At 51.2% G+C, this 17,855-nt stretch overlaps 7 protein-coding genes across 7 annotated transcripts; 4 read left to right on the top strand and 3 right to left on the bottom strand.

Annotated features, from left to right (window-relative positions):
* Nucleotides 1-4,233: 4,233 nt before the first annotated feature.
* On the top strand, nucleotides 4,234-6,243 carry GT037_004225 (acylase and diesterase protein; the record flags this gene model as incomplete). Its single annotated transcript, XM_038929272.1, has 5 exons — nucleotides 4,234-4,954; nucleotides 5,010-5,199; nucleotides 5,252-5,654; nucleotides 5,701-5,822; nucleotides 5,877-6,243. 5 exons carry the CDS (start codon nucleotides 4,234-4,236, stop codon nucleotides 6,241-6,243), a joined length of 1,803 nt encoding a protein of 600 aa, XP_038787544.1.
* Nucleotides 6,244-7,067: 824 nt separating this feature from the next.
* Nucleotides 7,068-8,146, top strand: GT037_004226 (uncharacterized protein; the record flags this gene model as incomplete). The annotated part of the gene is made up of 3 exons (XM_038929273.1): nucleotides 7,068-7,549; nucleotides 7,605-7,756; nucleotides 7,812-8,146. 3 exons carry the CDS (start codon nucleotides 7,068-7,070, stop codon nucleotides 8,144-8,146), a joined length of 969 nt encoding a protein of 322 aa, XP_038787545.1.
* A 693-nt stretch (nucleotides 8,147-8,839) lies between these two features.
* On the top strand, nucleotides 8,840-10,670 carry GT037_004227 (dichlorophenol 6-monooxygenase; the record flags this gene model as incomplete). Its single annotated transcript, XM_038929274.1, has 2 exons — nucleotides 8,840-9,833; nucleotides 9,886-10,670. 2 exons carry the CDS (start codon nucleotides 8,840-8,842, stop codon nucleotides 10,668-10,670), a joined length of 1,779 nt encoding a protein of 592 aa, XP_038787546.1.
* Nucleotides 10,671-11,005: 335 nt separating this feature from the next.
* GT037_004228 (glutathione-s-transferase gst) lies at nucleotides 11,006-11,774 on the bottom strand (the record flags this gene model as incomplete). Its single annotated transcript, XM_038929275.1, has 2 exons — nucleotides 11,006-11,554; nucleotides 11,646-11,774. 2 exons carry the CDS (start codon nucleotides 11,772-11,774, stop codon nucleotides 11,006-11,008), a joined length of 678 nt encoding a protein of 225 aa, XP_038787547.1.
* Nucleotides 11,775-12,324: 550 nt separating this feature from the next.
* On the bottom strand, nucleotides 12,325-14,822 carry GT037_004229 (uncharacterized protein; the record flags this gene model as incomplete). The annotated part of the gene is made up of 6 exons (XM_038929276.1): nucleotides 12,325-12,551; nucleotides 12,723-13,565; nucleotides 13,625-13,969; nucleotides 14,472-14,504; nucleotides 14,615-14,694; nucleotides 14,761-14,822. 6 exons carry the CDS (start codon nucleotides 14,820-14,822, stop codon nucleotides 12,325-12,327), a joined length of 1,590 nt encoding a protein of 529 aa, XP_038787548.1.
* Nucleotides 14,823-15,308: 486 nt separating this feature from the next.
* On the bottom strand, nucleotides 15,309-15,915 carry GT037_004230 (phox-like protein; the record flags this gene model as incomplete). Its single annotated transcript, XM_038929277.1, has 4 exons — nucleotides 15,309-15,337; nucleotides 15,385-15,684; nucleotides 15,745-15,766; nucleotides 15,838-15,915. The coding sequence occupies 4 exons, from the start codon at nucleotides 15,913-15,915 to the stop codon at nucleotides 15,309-15,311; spliced, it is 429 nt and encodes a 142-aa protein (XP_038787549.1).
* An 886-nt stretch (nucleotides 15,916-16,801) lies between these two features.
* GT037_004231 (uncharacterized protein) lies at nucleotides 16,802-17,471 on the top strand (the record flags this gene model as incomplete). Its single annotated transcript, XM_038929278.1, has 3 exons — nucleotides 16,802-16,910; nucleotides 16,972-17,337; nucleotides 17,401-17,471. The coding sequence occupies 3 exons, from the start codon at nucleotides 16,802-16,804 to the stop codon at nucleotides 17,469-17,471; spliced, it is 546 nt and encodes a 181-aa protein (XP_038787550.1).
* Nucleotides 17,472-17,855: the final 384 nt, after the last annotated feature.

Here is a 17,855-nt window from a genome sequence, read left to right on the forward strand (position 1 = left end):
GGAGTGCTCGACATTATCCACCTCACTATGCTGGACTGCCGGCTTATGGTGCTCCATGATGAGGCCAAACAGTCTAGATCGCTTGCTGGTGAATCAAACGATAGGCGAGTAACGGTAAGAAGATATGTGAAAGATCACGAATAATAGTTGCGGGTACTCAGGATCTGCACAATCTAGTGTGTCTCTTTATCGACGCTGGCGATGCACACCTAAAAGGTTACTCGAAATGACCTAGACTGCTAGAATTTTGTCCGAAACCCCGCATCTGAGCTATTCAACATAATGATTCAAGCGAGGTCATCATAGCTCGATGCATATAATGCTGAGTCTGGCATTCTAACTAGATCGCCGGAAAGATTGCAAGTCCCTGCCCGGTCAACTAGTCAGATCCCCGGAATAGTGTAGAGTCAAATTGTCCCGAGCCGGCACATCGGCTTAGGGGTTAGCCGATACGCTTGCGCCTTAAACCCGAACTTAGAAACAACCAAGAGTAATACTGCTACAACATTCCGATGGGTAGCCGATAACTCATCCGATTCTGATTCCGAGCCGACTTGCTAGATTGTCTTGACAGTGGGTAGAGTTCGCCGGTTCTCGACCGAATACTTACTGTAGCTTACAGATATTTCTACGCTGCGAACTTCATGTTGTCTGATACCGTGTGACATTGTGAATTGGATAAGGAAGTTTTAGCTCCTCTTCTGTTGCTAGCCATAGTGTGTTGCGTGATGCATTACACGTAACTGTCATAGCATTCTTGGTAGGCCTCAATAATTTTTACTTGCAAAATTTACTTGCCGAGATCGATGTGTTCACTTTATCTTGTCGCATGGTGCAAACAGCGTTTCGCTGATGATGACGTCTCCGTACGATAGCCCTTAGGTGTGTGCTTCTACCCCACCTTTGCACGTCTTCCATTAATTTCGTGAGCAGGTGCAACGCGAACTGGGCTGAAACATCCTCACGAGATAGGCTAGACAGATGCCGAGGCTTCTGGCGTTCAGAGATCTGCAAGTCTCCCTCGCCTAAGATGTGGGAACAAAGGGCGGCTTACCCCACACACCAGATCCGATTCATGTCCTCTTCCCCGCCCCCGCCATAAAGTCCGACAGTGTCGCGCAAGAAGTCTCGTGGCTTTTCCACCTTTTGTTGTTCATTCTGTATGTCGGCCGGTGCTGATGATGCTGGTTTTGGGAAGGGCAATCCCGCTGACTATGAATGCCCCCACTGTGACCTGTCTTTTCGACGTCGCGAGCATCTTAGCCGTCACCTAGACCGTCACACTGGCAGCCGCCCTCATCAGTGCGGCATCTGTACGAAAACATTCCCGCGAAAGTGAGCTCGTACCATTGTATTCCATCGATGACGAGCCACTAATCCCTCTCGCCTCAAGCGACACGCTTAAACGCCATGTGAGCATACACGGTCCTGCCGCGCTGGCAGACTGGGTACACAGAAGTTCAAATCGACACCGACGCGCCTGCAAAGCGTGTGCAAAAGGAAAGCAACGCTGTGATGGCAACGGAACAACAGTGTGCAGCAATTGCACAAGCAAGAAACGTCGATGCCTTTACCGTACTTCAACGTCAGAGTCTGTGAATGATGTGGTTCTCGATGAGACAACTAGTATGCATGGACTTCTCCACGACAGGCTAGGATGCGATCCCTCGCCCGTTCTGCAATCATCCCAAGAGGAAGAGATCATTACCATGGTGCCGGACGACCTCTCCACTGAATCTGCGGCGGACGAACCCAGGCAAACTTCGATCGCGGATATCCAGGTTTCATCATATCCAGACACAGACGGACCGCTGCTCAATTCTCAGCTAGAGCCTTTAACAGAAACTTCGATGTTCTCGTCAGGGTCATTTGCGCCCGTCAATGCACCGTTTGCATATGGATTCGGCGGTATACCGGAATTCTACTTTGGTAGCGACGATCTCTCAAACGCGATGTTCTTATTGCCTGAGCAAAGAAGCATCAGCAGCGACAGTTTAGCATCTCCATTAGAACCTGGGTGCCTGTCATCGAACAACAGCAACAGGCAAGATCAATTCCTGGCGGATGATGAAGACACTCTTATTGCTGAATTTGTGCCTCATGTTCCGCGCGTTGACGGAGAAACCCGTAATCACATGTTGAAGATGCTGACCGCTGATATGCCTACATCAGACTTCAACCACACAGTAGAGACATTTCCATCTCTACAGTATCTTGACGTATACGTACAACTCTACTTCGAACACTTTCACCGACGTTGGCCGGTTCTTCACGTACCAACTTTCGAGGTATCACCCGAAAGGTGGCATGTTGTCTTCTCTGTGGCATTTATAGGTTGCCAAAATTCCGAGGCGATTCAAAAGCACAAACACCTGGCGTTGTTTCGCCAACTCAGCCCAAGGATATTCGGTAAAGCTGTGGGTGTGCCTTCTCTTGCTCGCCGCGATGCCTTGCTGACAACACCACAACGGCGACCAGTCCGATGAAATTTTCGATTCAGATCTACTTGCTTGCATGCAATCTTTGCTGTTGCTCCAGCACTGTATGATGTTTGATGGAAGCCGTAAGACGTTCATAAGACTTCAGCTCAATCGTAGTGTGCTTATCACTCTCTGTCGCAAACTTTTATCACAAGATGGCTCGGTTTTGAACAGCCACGAAATTGCCGAAATACCTCCCGACCCTTGGTCGCAGTGGGTACGAATTGAGGCCGAGCGTCGAGTCCTATATTTCACCTGGAGTGAGCATTCGAATTGAATGACTAGTCTATGAGCTGATCAGACCAGTGACCGAGTGCCTACAAGGAATATTGTTCTTGATCCCACCACTGCTAACCATCGCCGAACTGCAAGTTCCTCTACCGGGACCTGAAGCACATTGGGAAGCTGATCTCCAGCAATGGCAGCAGTTAGCTCCATCACGACCTCAAGCTACAGTGTGCGTCGCCCTTGCTAGTATTGGGCTCCAAGGTCAAGTGCCGGACAACTTCGACAGTTCTGCTCGATTGATAACGCTACTTTCTGCTTTCGTTCAGTGCACTGCAGCTCAAGACTTGATGCGAGCAATGATGCTGTATACCGAGAATTCTAACACCACACGATTAGCGTCGAGTTCCGGTACGGTGGCGGACGTCTCGCGCGCAGCACTCGATGTGCTTTGCAGGTATGGTGAATCGCAGTTCCCGACAATGGCAGAACCCCGCTCTATTTCCGACGACCTTCCGACCATCGCCCGCATACTGACGATTTTCGATCTCACTCCTTTGCGACTCTTGTATTCGTTCACTCGTTGGCAATCCTCCGAAACTGGTGTTAGTAACGCTCGAAAAGAGTTATCACGTATCTTGAATCATCAGATCCGACAAGCAAGGCAGTGTATGCACCAGGCAGCGCAATTGTTCCAGTATTTCCGCACCGCCAATACGCTGCGACACGTTGACACTATCGCTCTGCTCGTCTGTACGCTTTATATTCATGCTTACATCGAGCTTGTGGCCGAACAAAGAACAGACCGAAACGAACAAGTAGATGTGATCCATGGAAGAACAATGATCAGAGTTGACCAAGCCTCTGATCATAGCCAGATAGGTGACTGGCTGAACCTTGAACATGACCACCTGCCTCATGTTACTGGAATAGGCGTTCTTGGAGCAGATCGGAGCGTGGCGCGATTGTATAAAGAATCGTCAAGAATCATGGGGAGGAGCGCTTCAAAATCAAGCTTCGCGGCAGCATTGCAACCTTTGCTGGAATCACAAGCCGCTGGTAATGCGCCAGCCCTCCAAGACAAATAGTGGAATCGATTGAGTTGCTTTCACTGTATTTTCCCATGTTTCGTGATTCGATCTGCTCATGTCCGTGACCCTGCGACGGTTCATGTGAGCCATCACTTGACAATATGACCGCCGGCTTTTTACCGGCCGTGCTAGGTTCGGGCGTCAGCCACTTTACGTTTCCCCAGTTTCTTCCAATTGTGGGGGTGGGGAAGCCGACTCGATCACCATGGATCACATTTTTGACCCTAGCTGAGCTAGCATTCGTACAAATCATGAGGACAGTATGCTTTACGACCTCGAACAAATCTTCCTTTTTTGACTGTCAATAGTATTTGTCCTCAATCGGATCATTTAAAGTGAGGTCTTTGGCAACACTCAATGCCCAGCACAGCATCTGAGATACGCCGAACTCCAAAGACAATAACTCTATCAATTCATCACCGCATTCGCATTAAGCAATGTCAGAACGCTCAGGACGTTTTTCTGTTCCGGTACTTTTTACATCATTAGACCATGAGCCTAAGAACACGTGGGTGGAGTACGGTGAGGCAGAAAGGCGAATTCTCCCGAAGGGATGGACCAAGGATGAAGGTCGTCGGCCATTGTCCGAAGACATGATTTGGGAGAAAGATGTTCGTATCCCTCTTCGTGACGGTGTCGAGCTTCTGGCCGATGTGTTCCGTCCTTTGTCGTCAGATCGACAACCTGTTCCCGCGATCATGCCATGGAGTCCGTATGGAAAGACTGGATCTGGTATGCAGCAGCTTGACATGTTTCCTTGGAGAGTAGGTATACCTCGCAACCGAACAAGCGGCCTCGAGAAGTGGGAAGCACCTGATCCGGCTGAATGGATTCCTCGAGGCTATGCGATAGTCAATATCGATGCGAGGGGCAGTTTCAAGTCAGGTGGCGACTTTCATGTCTACGGCACTCAAGAAGGCCGCGACGGTCACGACAGCATTGAGTGGATCGCGCAGCAGACTTGGTGCAACACAAAAGTGGCCATGGCTGGCAACTCATGGCTCAGTACGACGCAATGGTTCATTGCTGCTGAGAAACCTCCACACCTTTGTTGTATGGCTCCTTGGGAAGGCTTAGGAGACTATTACAGAGAGTCTATCTGCCGTGGTGGTATTCCCGACCATGCTTTCTGGGACGTCCTAATGGCGTGGGCTTGCGGTCAGTTCCCTATCCGGTGTGTTTTGGTCTTCTCTGCTGAAACACCCTTCTGTAGGTCCAAATGAGCGGGAAGACGTAGGTGCAATGGTCGACAGATATGGACTCTGGAATGATTACTGGGAAGACAAGAAACCAAAGCTCTGGAACATATCAGTACCTATGTATGCCACAGCCAGCTATTCTACAGGTCTACATACAGAGGGATCAGTTCGTGGGTTTCAGCTTTGTCGCTCGAAAGAGAAATGGTATGCTCCAACACCCTTCAAAGTTTCGTTATGTTGACATAGGAGGGACTAGGTTACGATGGACTGCCACACAAGAATGGCATGACATCTATCAAGAGGAAAATATCGATGATCTACAAAGGTTCCTGGACAAACATACGTATGGACTTGACAACGGGTGGGAGAAGACACCCAAAGTTCGCCAGTCGATGCTCGGTTACAACCGTCCCTCCGTGATCAATCGTCCGGCATCGGAGTACCCACCGGTGGACTTCCATTATCACACACTCTTCCTGGACGCAAAGACCAGGACTCTGAGCAAGTCAAGACCCAACGAATCGAGCTCTGCTGAGTATTATGCGGAGTCTCAGACCGATAACGGTCTCTCCTTCAGTTACAAATTCGATCGGTATACTGAACTCTGCGGCATCTCCAAAGCTACTCTATATATGTCTACAGATGATCATAACGATATGGTAAGTTCCAGACCCCCTAACCAGTTCCTCACACTGATTTTGGCAGGATGTATACATCGTCATACGCAAACTGGATCAGGACGGACGAGCACTTTGGCATCAGAACATTCCTATGGTAGATCTCCCCGAAGGAACTGAAGTGGAGCAGATACCTCGAGAGAACATCTGGTGAGTACTCTGTATGGTAGGTTTTCTTGAAAAGCTAAGAAAGCCTCTTTACAGGCGCTATATTGGTCCCAACGGGCGACTTCGTGCGTCACATCGGGAGGTAACCCAAGAAACTATCGAGGGCATCAGCCAAGAAGAATACCGAAAGCTCATGGGCCCCGCCTATGTATATCATCCTCACACTTCAAAGCAGCCGTTACTTCCTGGTGAGATTGTTGAGCTCGAGATCAGTCTTTGGCCTGGAGGCATGGTGTTCGACGCTGGGGAGTCGATGAGTCTTGAGATCAAAGGCCATCTGCCCATTTTGCCTGAGTTTGAAGGCTTGGAAGAGAAGCTTGTCAACTTCAATGTCGGGCGCCATAAGTTGCACACAGGCCCCTACTATGGATCGCAATTGTTTGTGAGTTTGCGGGAGGGTTGACAGTCATTTACTCAAACAATCAAGAACCAATAGTATTTAGCCTCCAAGTAAAGCAGTAATATTTTTAGGCACACCTAAGCATGTTTTGGTGAAATACTGGCGCTCTGCAGTCGATGTATGCGTGCTGGCAATGGAGTATCAAGGTGCCTAGGTAGAGACCTCGGGAGACACGAGCGCGCCGACGTTATCCAGGAATGGCTTGATCAGTACGAAGCTCTCGTACAGCAGTAAGCTACGGTGTCAGGCAGTACAGATGGGAATGGTCTTTGCGGGGGCGATTGTGGGAGTCACGTACGCGTTGTAGTTGCGGTGGGGAACTCCGACTTGACGGATTGCGCGTTCTTTGCCCCACCAAACGCTTGATCTGTCGGCAATTTGAGGGCTTCGAGACCAGCATAGGTCTGCCATTAGCTGCAATCTTGTCGCGCGGAACTGCAAGTTCCAACGTCTTCATTTACTGTGGTATCAGGCATAAGTTTTGTATGTGGGGACGCTAAGTTCGGCGTCACTTCGGATGGAACCAAACGTCTTCTATCTTAGTGATCTGCAAGCCACTTTTAGGTCTCACCACCTTGTTGTATGGGCCCTTCCTCTCCACTCACAGCCAATATGGACGAATCCAATACCCCCAAGCACAGGAAGCAACTAAACAGAGACCAGAGACTTATGGTACACACACTATACAAAGCCGGCCACACATAGAAGTGGATCTCCGAACACCTGGGGTTTACTGAGCGGCAGGTGGGATACGTATCAAAGCGCCCCCTTACTCCCAAAAAAGGCCAGGCAGACCTCCAAAGCACTTACAACGAACCTGTACCACAATGGGTACACCAAGGAAAAGAACGATTTTGGTTGATAACGTCGCAGTTCCGCGATTCGCCTTCGGACTAGGATCTTTGATGCAATGGGCTCCCAACCATGCTTACCCCCTCCCTACTGACAGTAGTAAAGACGTATCGCAGGCGCTTAAAGCGGGCTTCCGACATATCAACACCGGCGACATTTACACCAACAACGAGTCCGCGGCAGAAAGCATCGAGGCGTCCGGGATCGCCCGCAAGGACTTGTTCTTCAGTTTAAAACTCAACACCTATGCTGCGCTTGGATGTAGAGGCAAGGAGAGTATGGTGGAGAGTACCAAGAGGGAGATTGAGCGCTTCGGACTAGACGGCTATGTAGATCTGTTGCAACTTCATTTTCCGCCCAGAGGCCATCCAGGAAATTTGACCAACCGAGAAGCATGGAGAGTTCTCGAAGAATTCAAAGATCAGAAGATGGCAAGAATCATCGGCTTGTCTAATTGGTAGGTGGATGCGTAGCAAATTTTTGGACAGAGCGTTCGATAACACGCGAGACAGGACACTTGCGGACTACGAAGATCTCATGGATGCTCCTGATATCAAGTACAAGCCGCAGATCAATGAGTATGAGATGAACCCGTTCTTACTCTCCGATCCTAAACTACGGGATCTTAGTTTCTACGAGATGAAACATGGCATAGTTCATATGAGTGAGTGGGGCCCAATGACGACCAAGTTACATACCATCGCTGATCACGAGGGTAGACTACGGCTTCTTGTCTATTCTGTCCGGCAAGCTGCCACATGATGGAGCTCCAGCATTGCTGAAAGAATTAAGACTATTATCAAACGAGACTCATCTTACGGAAACGGAACTGCTTCTTGCTTGGGCATACGACCGCCTAGATGGTATCGTCATATCGTCATCATCTCAAGAGCACCGCTTGGTGGGACTTGCAAAGCTGTTCCTGGAAAAAGACCAGGTTTCTTTAGAGCAGAGTGTCTACGACCGTATCGAGAAGGCTGCAAGCGAAGACGGTTATGAGGGGAAGACGTTTTACAAGCATGGCCATATGGATGCTGCTGCAAGCAAAGGTTGATTACGTCGCAGTTTGACTACGCGCGACGAGCTTCTCCTACGTTTCTCCATGAATACATGTATTATATCCCGTGCTAGCATTATGATACTATGCAGGATTTGAAACGTCGACCACCCGCCACAGAAGAAGTTGTCCACGTCCGATAGAGTCTGCACGTTTAAAACCAATGCCTGACGAGTAATTGCTCGCTAATTCTACGCTACCTCCCATCGCAGTAAACCCGGCATCTCTGCATAATGATAACGATGTATCCACTTCAATTGCAATTGTGGGGTAATCCCTTTCGATCAGGCTAGTGCGGGGAAGCCGCGAGTCCAGACTCTATTTCGTCGGAAGGTTGATTCGGTACCGTCTACCGTCGTACACGAGATACGCCAAGAATATGGAGCAGCAGGTTCTCTTCGGGGGGTATATCTTACCTAGGTACTATTTGGAAGAGTGCAACATTCAGCATTTGAAACGAGTCCAGGGCTGGCCCACACAAGGCGGAGTAAGCCAAGGCGACCCCGCAGTGCATATACCAGAGAGAGGACTTGCTTATGAACGTAACGATTTGTCTAGAGACGGTACAAATCTCTTAGCACTGGCTGAGAGTTTCCTCACCCGACCCTGACCGTGATACCTCCAGCATTTCTATCATCTTTTTATTCTTGCATTCAGCAAGGGTAGCAAGCCCTCCATCTCGTGACCACAATGACGCAGAATGAACAAGAAAATGTCGAGCCGGTCGTTATCGTCGGCGGCGGGCCCGTTGGTTTAACATGTTCCATCTTACTCTCCATCCGAGGAATCGCGCACACATTATACGAGAGGCACGCTTCAACATCGATACATCCCAAGGCATGCGGCATCAACCAACGAACGATGGAAGTATTCCGCGTGGTGGGAGTGGAAGAGGAAATATATTCACAAGCTACCCCAACCGAGATTGCGGGACGAACAGCATGGTACACGTCTCTCGGCGACGAGGGCAGAGAAGTGTTCTCGAGAGATGCCTGGGGAGGAGGCCAATACGCATCCGAATACGCCACGCACAGTCCATCAAAGTACTGCATCTTGCCTCAGATTCGTCTGGAACCCATTCTGAAGCGCCGCGCTATTGAGCTGAATCCGATGGGCATTCACTCATACCACGAAGTGTTGGAAGTGGACAACCAGAAGGATTTCACCGTGGTCACTGTCCATAACCGGAATACGAATGAGGTCTTTCGACGCAGAGCTCGCTACGTGATCATCTCCGATGGTGGCCGGCAGTTTACCGATAAGCTTGGAATCAGCTGGGCAGGCGAGGCAAACTTGACGACCATGATCAGCGCGCACATACGTGCTCCAATTCGACCGCTTCACCACGATGCTCGTAATTTCATCACTTGGTTTACCAACCCGGCCATGGGAGGCAGCACACGAACAGGCTACCTTTACCAACTCGGCCCATGGCCCGAAGCTATGACAAACCCGCAAGCTGAAGAATGGATGTTCGTTTGTGGCATCACCGAAGACGATCCGCAGATATTCGATGATGAGACAGCACTAGATCGGGCAAAGAAGACTATTGGTATTCCAGATCTCGACATCGAGCTGATCAGTCTCACCCATTGGACTGTGAACGCCGTGTACGCTTCGGAATGGCGTACCGGTCGATGCTTCCTCGTCGGTGACAGCGCCCATCGTATCCCACCTTGGGGCGGTAAGACCAGATCGCGCCCGCGTCATCATCACAGATTACTGACCCCGTACAGCGCTCGGTATGAACACTGGAATCCAAGATGCACAAAATCTCATATGGAAATTGTGCCTCGCACTGGAAGATGAACAAAAGTACAACGCTTTACTCGACACATACTACATTGAACGGTCAGAAGTCGGAAAACGAGTCGGCCAAACAAGTCTCCAAAACATGCGCGCACACGCCGGCCACATCGACAGCGCAATCGGCGTCGACGCAAGGCAAACTCCAGAAGCCAACATCGCAGCCGCAAAGTCCTTCTTCGATCCCAAACATCCAGACTATGCACGCAAGCGCATGCTCATCAAAGCGGCATCGCAAGAGCTGGATACAGAGTTCAAGGCCCCCGGCTACGAAGTCGGTTGGTTCTATCCTTCTGCAGATATCAATTCTGAAGGTGGGGCGACTCATGGTGGGCAGCAGCTCCCGGATGGGACGCTGGTACATCATACTTACTACATGTCTACGATCCCAGGTCATCATCTCCCGCATGTATGGCTAGAACGTGATGGTAATACCGTGGCCATTCGGGACCTCCTAAGTCTGGAAAAGCTTACGCTGTTCGTGGAAAGTGGCAATGTACTGAGTATAGCCGATGAGAGGGTTCAAGTCATCACGATTGGGTCTGTAGGTTGGCGCGATGTGGATGGAACATGGCAGCAGCACCGCGGAGTGGGTGCGATAGGTGGTGTTCTCGTCCGACCTGACGGTATCGTTGCATGGCGTGGTGTATTGGCCGCCGCTGAGGAAATTGGGTGGACACGTCTTGTAGACATCTTGCTCAGGGCGACTGTCTGACTTGAGCGAGCCCATGTACTATGCGAATACATAGGACCCCCGTCGAAGCCGGAGTCATACATGCCACGTCCGACTCTCCCATCCTTGGTGCTTTCCAATCAGTATCTCAGACTAACTCGCGGATTGACAGCCTCGTTGACAACGCAGGTATTTTGAGGGCCGCAATGGCCGGCCATCGCCGGGAGCTTTTTGAGACGTGTGCAAGAAGACGTCCGACACCGCCAAGTTCTTGTACACAGAAGGAAGCATGAACTTATAATGCAAGCGAGCTACACGTCGCAGCGAGATGGTCTTGAGGTGTCTATACGACTCTTGTCTTCTAGGTCGCTTCTACTCTATCGGAGAGCCGGAGCTGCAGCCGCAGCTTCCTCATCAGCGGCCAGCATCTTCTGTATAGCTGGTCTTGTCACGCAGCGATCCCACCAAGCACTCACCGCCTTGCGACTTCGTATCACGTCGCCATACCCGCACACAAACAACCTCTGCATCAATGGAATATAGTTGATATCCGCAAGCGAAAAGTCATTTCCAGCCATGTAGTCTCTATCCTGTAGCAGGCGTTCCGCCACGTCCAAGAACGCTTCAAGCGACCGCAGCGCGTCTGACACGACGGCTTCGTTGGGAGGCTGTCCCGTGTACTTCTTTTTGACAAACATTTCAAATGCGATTTTACCCGCGGGATCGGCAAAGTAGAGTAGTTCTGTTGATTCTGCTTGGTCAAAGAGCGCGGCGGCTTCGACGTCGGTGCCCTGCGGCACAAGCGGGAACGAGTACTTCCTCGCTAGATATTTGCAGATTGCGCGGCTTTCGTAGAGAGCGAAGCCATCGGGGAAGGTGACTGCGGGAACTTTACCCCATGGGTGACGCTTCATGTGTTCTTGAGACTGCGTTCAGGTAAATGTTAGCATTAGACAACTTCGCCGCATCTGAGGCAACAAGTCATGTCGTCTGTAAGCAACAACGCGATATACTCACCTTCTGTTCTCCTTTCTGCAGGTTCACAAGCACAAGCTGGTAATCTGTGAAGCCACCTTCGGCAAGAGTCAAGCGAACACGATCGGTGTTGGTCGAACCGCGAGAACCATATAGGGTAAAAGCTGGCATCTTGGAACTTTACAGTGGTTTTGATATAAGGTTGGGGCTGTTCGTGATAAAGCTTCGACGGGTGCGAGTACCTCTCTCGGGGTCTTGGGCCAGTCACCACAGTATATATGTCGATACAGATCCTTCGACTTCCATGCAGCGCGAAGTGTTAGGCGTTGAATGGGTCTTATTGGTGGGATCGCTCCCGTACATCCTGAATGAGTTAGCGCTGATGCTCGCCTTACCAGCGACGCACTTCAAGCGATGTGAAACCAACTCACTAGCCTGTTCATTCCGGTGTTGAGCTGATATCAATCATCTGATTCGTCTGTTCATGCAGTTTGCTTTCTGTGACTCAAACAATGGTGACTAGGAATGGTTGAGGGCTGATTTGATGTGAGAATGCATTGATCCTTCTACTCACTGAGAGCATCTCTCCCATCCTCGCATGTACGTATCATATCCGCCAACAGTGCGAAACCTAAGATCGTCGAATGACGCCTGCTCGTTTTCTTCACTCCATGTTCACCCCCATCTCTCCTTCACTTCACCCTTCCATGTCACCCCAGTCTCAAAAAAACCTGCCCTTGCTGCCAGTCTCGACGCTATGCTCGAGCACAGCCTCGCCATCATGGTCATCAAAAGCACCAGGCCTATTGATGTTTCGCGGGATAGGTCGATCAAGCGCGTCAAAACGGCGACCCTGAACCCTAGCCTTGACCCAAAGGAAACCAATGCGAAGAGCGCAAGCAGCAAAAGCCCAGAGCAGACCTCCAAACGGAGCCGCTACGAAAGCGCCTAGGAACTGTCAGCACCCACGCCAAGGCAAAGAAGGTAAATGGGAGCAAGTTGGTGACTGCGTTCAGTAGGAACAATTGGAAATTTGTTGTTGCCCTCATCGTGTTTAGGGAGTACAGAGTTTCATCATTGCAGTTGGGAGAGGAGAAAGAGATGGGGGAATGTACTTACCAAAAGCACTCCAGTCATTCGCATACAATCCACCCTCCAGTAGCAGCAAGTTCCCCGCAAGTGTAACATCGCCATCGTAGTACACGAGTCCGAACAAGAAGATGGTGAAGATACCCCCAAGTCCACCGACAACAAAGTCGAAACCGCGGTAGAAATAAAACTTGTCGCTCAACCCAATGACAAGGCAAGGCACCACGGCCGCACTAACCAAATCACTAATGAGGAAGATTTGCAAAATATCCGGACTGCGCAGCGCGACAACAACAACGGGGAAGATGAGTGCAACGACGCAAGCGCGAATGATCCAGATATTGAGCTTGTTGCGGAAGAAATCGTTGCTCCCCGTGCTAATCATAGCAGACTGGAACGAATCAAACGCAGCCGTCGAAAGCGAGATGGTCATGACAAGAACGACGCCAACGACCCACGCAGGCAGCTGCTCGAGCAAAAGGAAAAAGGCCAAAGAACCGGTTTCTTCGTCGCCAATGGTGTATGCGCCAGACCATGCGGCGAGCATACCCCCGACACCCAGCAAAGTGAGGATGATTAGCACACCGACGCTAGCAAGCGAGACGCCGATCCAGAGGTCCTTGTCCGTGCGGGCAGCAAAAGTGCGCATCCAGAAGCCAGACAGGAAGAAGTCGTTGGACAAGATGGCGACGGGAAGGATGTAAATGAGTTGCCAGCCCAGGAGGCTGGATTCCAGGTATCCAGATTGGTCGATGAGGGAGCGGTCAATGTTTGTTTCTACGCCTACGGCGATGACGCCCATGATGATGAGGCCGATGACCATTACGCCTTGGATATTGTCTGTTACAAAGGAGACTTTGAAGCCGCCGAGCGCTAGATATGGTCAGCTGAGCCCTATCGCTTTATTGGGTGTTGATTCGTTGGGGGCTTACAGGTGTAGATGGTCGTAACGGCACATTCGACAATGACGACGGGGAGGCCATTGAGTCCGGTGAGTAGAGTGACGATTTGCTGGAGGGCTGAGAGCTCAGCTACCATGTACAGGAACATGGTGATGAGCGTGCAGACGCTCAGGAACAATCCTCCAATGGCTCCATAACGCTGTCTCGTCCACTCTGTCAGGACGAACCCTTCTGGACATTTCCGCCTAATGATTGGGCCGAGCGCACCAAACACCAACAACGGCAAAGATGAAGATAGCGCGTAGACCAAGAGGCCTTGCACACCCGCAATCGTAGCAATCTGAGGATAAGTGAAGAGAATCCCGGATCCGAGGGCTGTGAGCGAAGGAACAACCTAGGTCAGCTACTTGCATCAATGAGAGAGGAGTAGTTCTAAGAAGGGGGAAAGTAGCGGCAGCACGTTCCTCACGCAAGTATTATCTTGATCGAGTTCTTACGGTACTTCTCAGCTTCTCCTCCACCAGGCTCCAAATTGTGACATGGACAAAAAAAACCACGTGTCTTTGGAGCCCGGTTTTGGTATCAGCGCCCGCAGTGTAGCCGCACAAAAGACCGCTTCCCATGCCACTTGCGTGCAATGAGAACTAGGATGAGTTCTACCGCGGCAGTGCTGATGGGAAGCGGCTTCTGTGAGAGATCTCAATACGAACCTGGAGGATTTCAATCAAGCTTCATTGGGGCTTGAAGACGGGTCTTGCTTGCAGATGAAGCATTTCCCTGTCGTCGTCGAACGCTGAACATGGTCGCGATAAAAATCGATACTGCCGCTGCCTTTTTCATGTGCAAAGAAGCACACTGGGTGCACGAATGCACTCACCACTAGCGATGAAATTGAAAGCGAGCGGGACGCCTGTCTCAAAGTCAGTCAGGTCCTATTAGGATAGCATTGATGTCGGCGCAAGTTGCGCAGAGTTGGTGGGGAAAAGATTGCTGCAACTGGGCGCTGAGACGGTGTCTGACCCTTCTGTGTGCGATTACTAGAAAGCCACTCGGTCTTGGACTGGTGTCGCAATCGCCATGCGACGTAACATCCCAGGACCCTATTCCAACCACGTTAGTTGCACCGTTCCCATTTGCCTTGCCCACAAAGCGTCGGCTTGACTCACAGGAATGCGCCGAGGGTGAGGTAGATGATAGCGTTGGACGCTGGTTGCGACGGAATACCCATGACTGGCAAGATGGTATCTGCACGAGCTGGTGGTTGACGTTTGCAAAGATGGGTTGAAGATGAACCGGGGCCACGAGGTCGGGAACATGCAGGGTTAAGACGGTTCGGCAGCCAAAAACTTTTGCTTGCTACTAAACCCCGCGCCTTGCTTGTTGCATCGCTAGCGCAGCGCGGAGGAGGTTCGCCGCTGATGTCAATTTCTTAGCAATCCTTCTAGCCGGCGCGCATCCCCAGCCATGGACGCAGAAGCTCGTGGGGGTGCGTGAACGGGCTCGCATCGAGCTTGATACGTGTGACATGTGACGACGGTGATGAAGCATTAACATTTTGCTTGTGACTACTCGTGACATGGGACTAAGCCTCCCAAGTGAAATCTCGACAAAAAAAAACGCCCTATCGCTCCGTAACGCAGCAAATGCGACAATCTGATATTAAGTGTGCCGTCATGTCATAAGTCGTGCGCTTGACGTGCTCCGACCAGTCAGTCTACCATGCGTGTCGGTCCCAGTTGGGATCTGCCAGTCGTCAGTCATTGCTCGTCCAGGACCTGGTAGACACGCACCCTGTACGAATGCGGCCAAGACCTTGCTGCCCGTCTGCAGCAGCGGGTGGCCCACGACAATCTGGAGGAAGCGCTGTAGGCCTTCGCGCCGGTGCTCAATCACATCGTCGGAGAAGCGGTTGGTGAGGACCTTGCCCGGCAGCGGAGGTATTGTGACGCGCGCCGACTCGCGCTCGAGGATATCGCGGAAAGCCTCGAATTCACTGTAGCGGCGGCGCACCGTCGACGACTTGAGCTTGAAGGCGGGGATGTTGGTTCGCATTACGATTTCGTAGGTTGTGTACATGCCACGGCCAACGCCTGGTGCAGCGCATTAGTCGACACTCGCGCGATACGCCGCATCTCTCTGCCTGCACTCACCGTGTGTCATTGGGTTTCTGACCTGTGCACGCGACAATTGTGAGCAAGGCTGGGGGACAAGACCAGGGCAAGGGAAGCGTCTAGCGGGCCTACCTCGATCTCCAGAAAGTTCTCGGGAGGGCCGTAGAGCTCCTCGAAGCTTTGCGATCGCGCATCGGGGAGCGACTGCATCGTGGGCGGCGGGTGCGAGTGTGGGGATGGGATACGGGCAGCTGGGCGAGAGTTGGTTGCGCGAGAGTCGGTGCTCTATGGCGGGGCTGACGCGAACCAACTGGCCCGGCGCTGTGGTTTGCAGAAGGTGCTGGCATCTCAACCCACGTGCATGCATACACTCCGCCCTCCCAACCGTGGGGTAGTCGCCCTCTCCAGACGCTCCAGTCTTCTCTTCTTGCACCTTCACGAACAAACACTCGAGTCGCGGCCCGTTGTAATGTCCCGCCAAGACACAACCTCTGGATCCACCTAATTTGCCGACTCTTGTCGTCTCACGCATCTAAGCAACCCCTGTGTTCTAATCGTCCGTTGTCCGAATACGTCAACCGTACTAAGTGCTTACTTGCAGTCGTTCATTTCACGTCGCTGAGCCCCGTACGTCATGCCGATGGTGTTGGCCTTGGCCTCTGCTCAGAGTCATTTACCTAGACATCTTCGCTCGTTAGCTGCAAACACATCATTCGATTCGAAGCTCGATATGCAACTCCGGTTCGAGTATATGTTATTCTCGTCCCCGTTCTACAATGTCGTAGTAATTCTGTTTTGATCTCGATCAAAGACCAGTGGGGCTTGTCGTCCCTGCCCAGGTGCTGTATCGTTGCTCGACCGTCTTACACCCGCACACCGCAGCAGCGCCGAGCACTTTCCGATGCCATGATAGCAAACACAGGTGCAATATCGTAGTTCAGGTCTAGCTCAGGGGCTACAGCTTGTCGTAGGAAGACTCTGCTCGAGTACATAAGAGTGACCTTGTCCGCGAGGTTTACCATATCCAAACCTTACGCGAATCCGGCTACCTAATAGTACATACCGCACAACTCCATTCTTTTGTCCTAATTCCACCATGTCACTCTTTTTTTCAAGCTTGCTTCTCGCCAGTGCGGCGTTGGGTGCTCCTTTGCAGCCCTCTGACCCAGTCTTTACCAACGCGACCATCACCCCGCCCATCAACGGTAGGTTCTCTCGATACCCGATTGAAACCATATATGCCGGTACCAACTTACTGTTCTCCAGGCACTACCCCTTCTCCTCTTCAGCCCGGCATCGTATCCAACTGCGATGAATACTACTTCGTGAAGCCCGGCGATATCTGCATCGACATTGCCAGTGCCAAGGGCATCACTCTCGACGATTTCCTTACCTGGAACCCCCAAGCCGGCGAGACATGCACCAACCTGCTCGCCGACACTTACGCCTGTGTGTCCGTAGTCGGACATACCCCCACGCCTACCAAGCCCTCAAACGGAATCGAGACGCCGCGGCCTATCCAGGAAGGCATGGTGGACAACTGCAACAAGTTTCATTTTGTCGAGAGCGGCGAGAGCTGCCCGGCTATCCAGAAGGAGTATGGAGTCAGCCTGGAAGATCTTGCCAAGTGGAGTAAGTTTCTCATATCTTGAAAATTGCTTTGGAGATGATGGCTAACGTCATGTGCGTGATTAGACCCTGCCATCGAGGATGACTGCACAATGATGTGGGCAAACACCAACCTATGCGTTGGAGTCATCGCCTGATCTTCTTGTTGACTTCGTCCGCTTCATCACTGCACTGAGCTGCCGCACCTTGCATCCAACTACAGCCTTCGCCAGGTGTCCTCAGCTTTGGTTGTAGAAGCCTCAAAACCTTGGTTTTACAGTACTATCGACTTCCAACGTCATCATAGACAATCCTTCCTCGCAGCTTGACACATGCTCACTGTGAGGTTAATCAATCTAATATAATGTTTGATCTGCTGAGACGCGCATGTATACCCTCACATTACATAATCCTGGAACACTACTATGCTTCCAAATCATACATTCTGGAAACATGTGATTGCGGGTGGCTAGGCGACTTGCGATCATAATCTCCAATTCGATGCTCTCCATTGGTCAATTGCAGCAGGCTAGATCGACGAC

The sequence above is a fragment of the Alternaria burnsii genome, assembly GCF_013036055.1.
Source record: "Alternaria burnsii strain CBS107.38 chromosome Unknown 698, whole genome shotgun sequence".
NCBI lineage: Eukaryota > Fungi > Ascomycota > Dothideomycetes > Pleosporales > Pleosporaceae > Alternaria > Alternaria burnsii.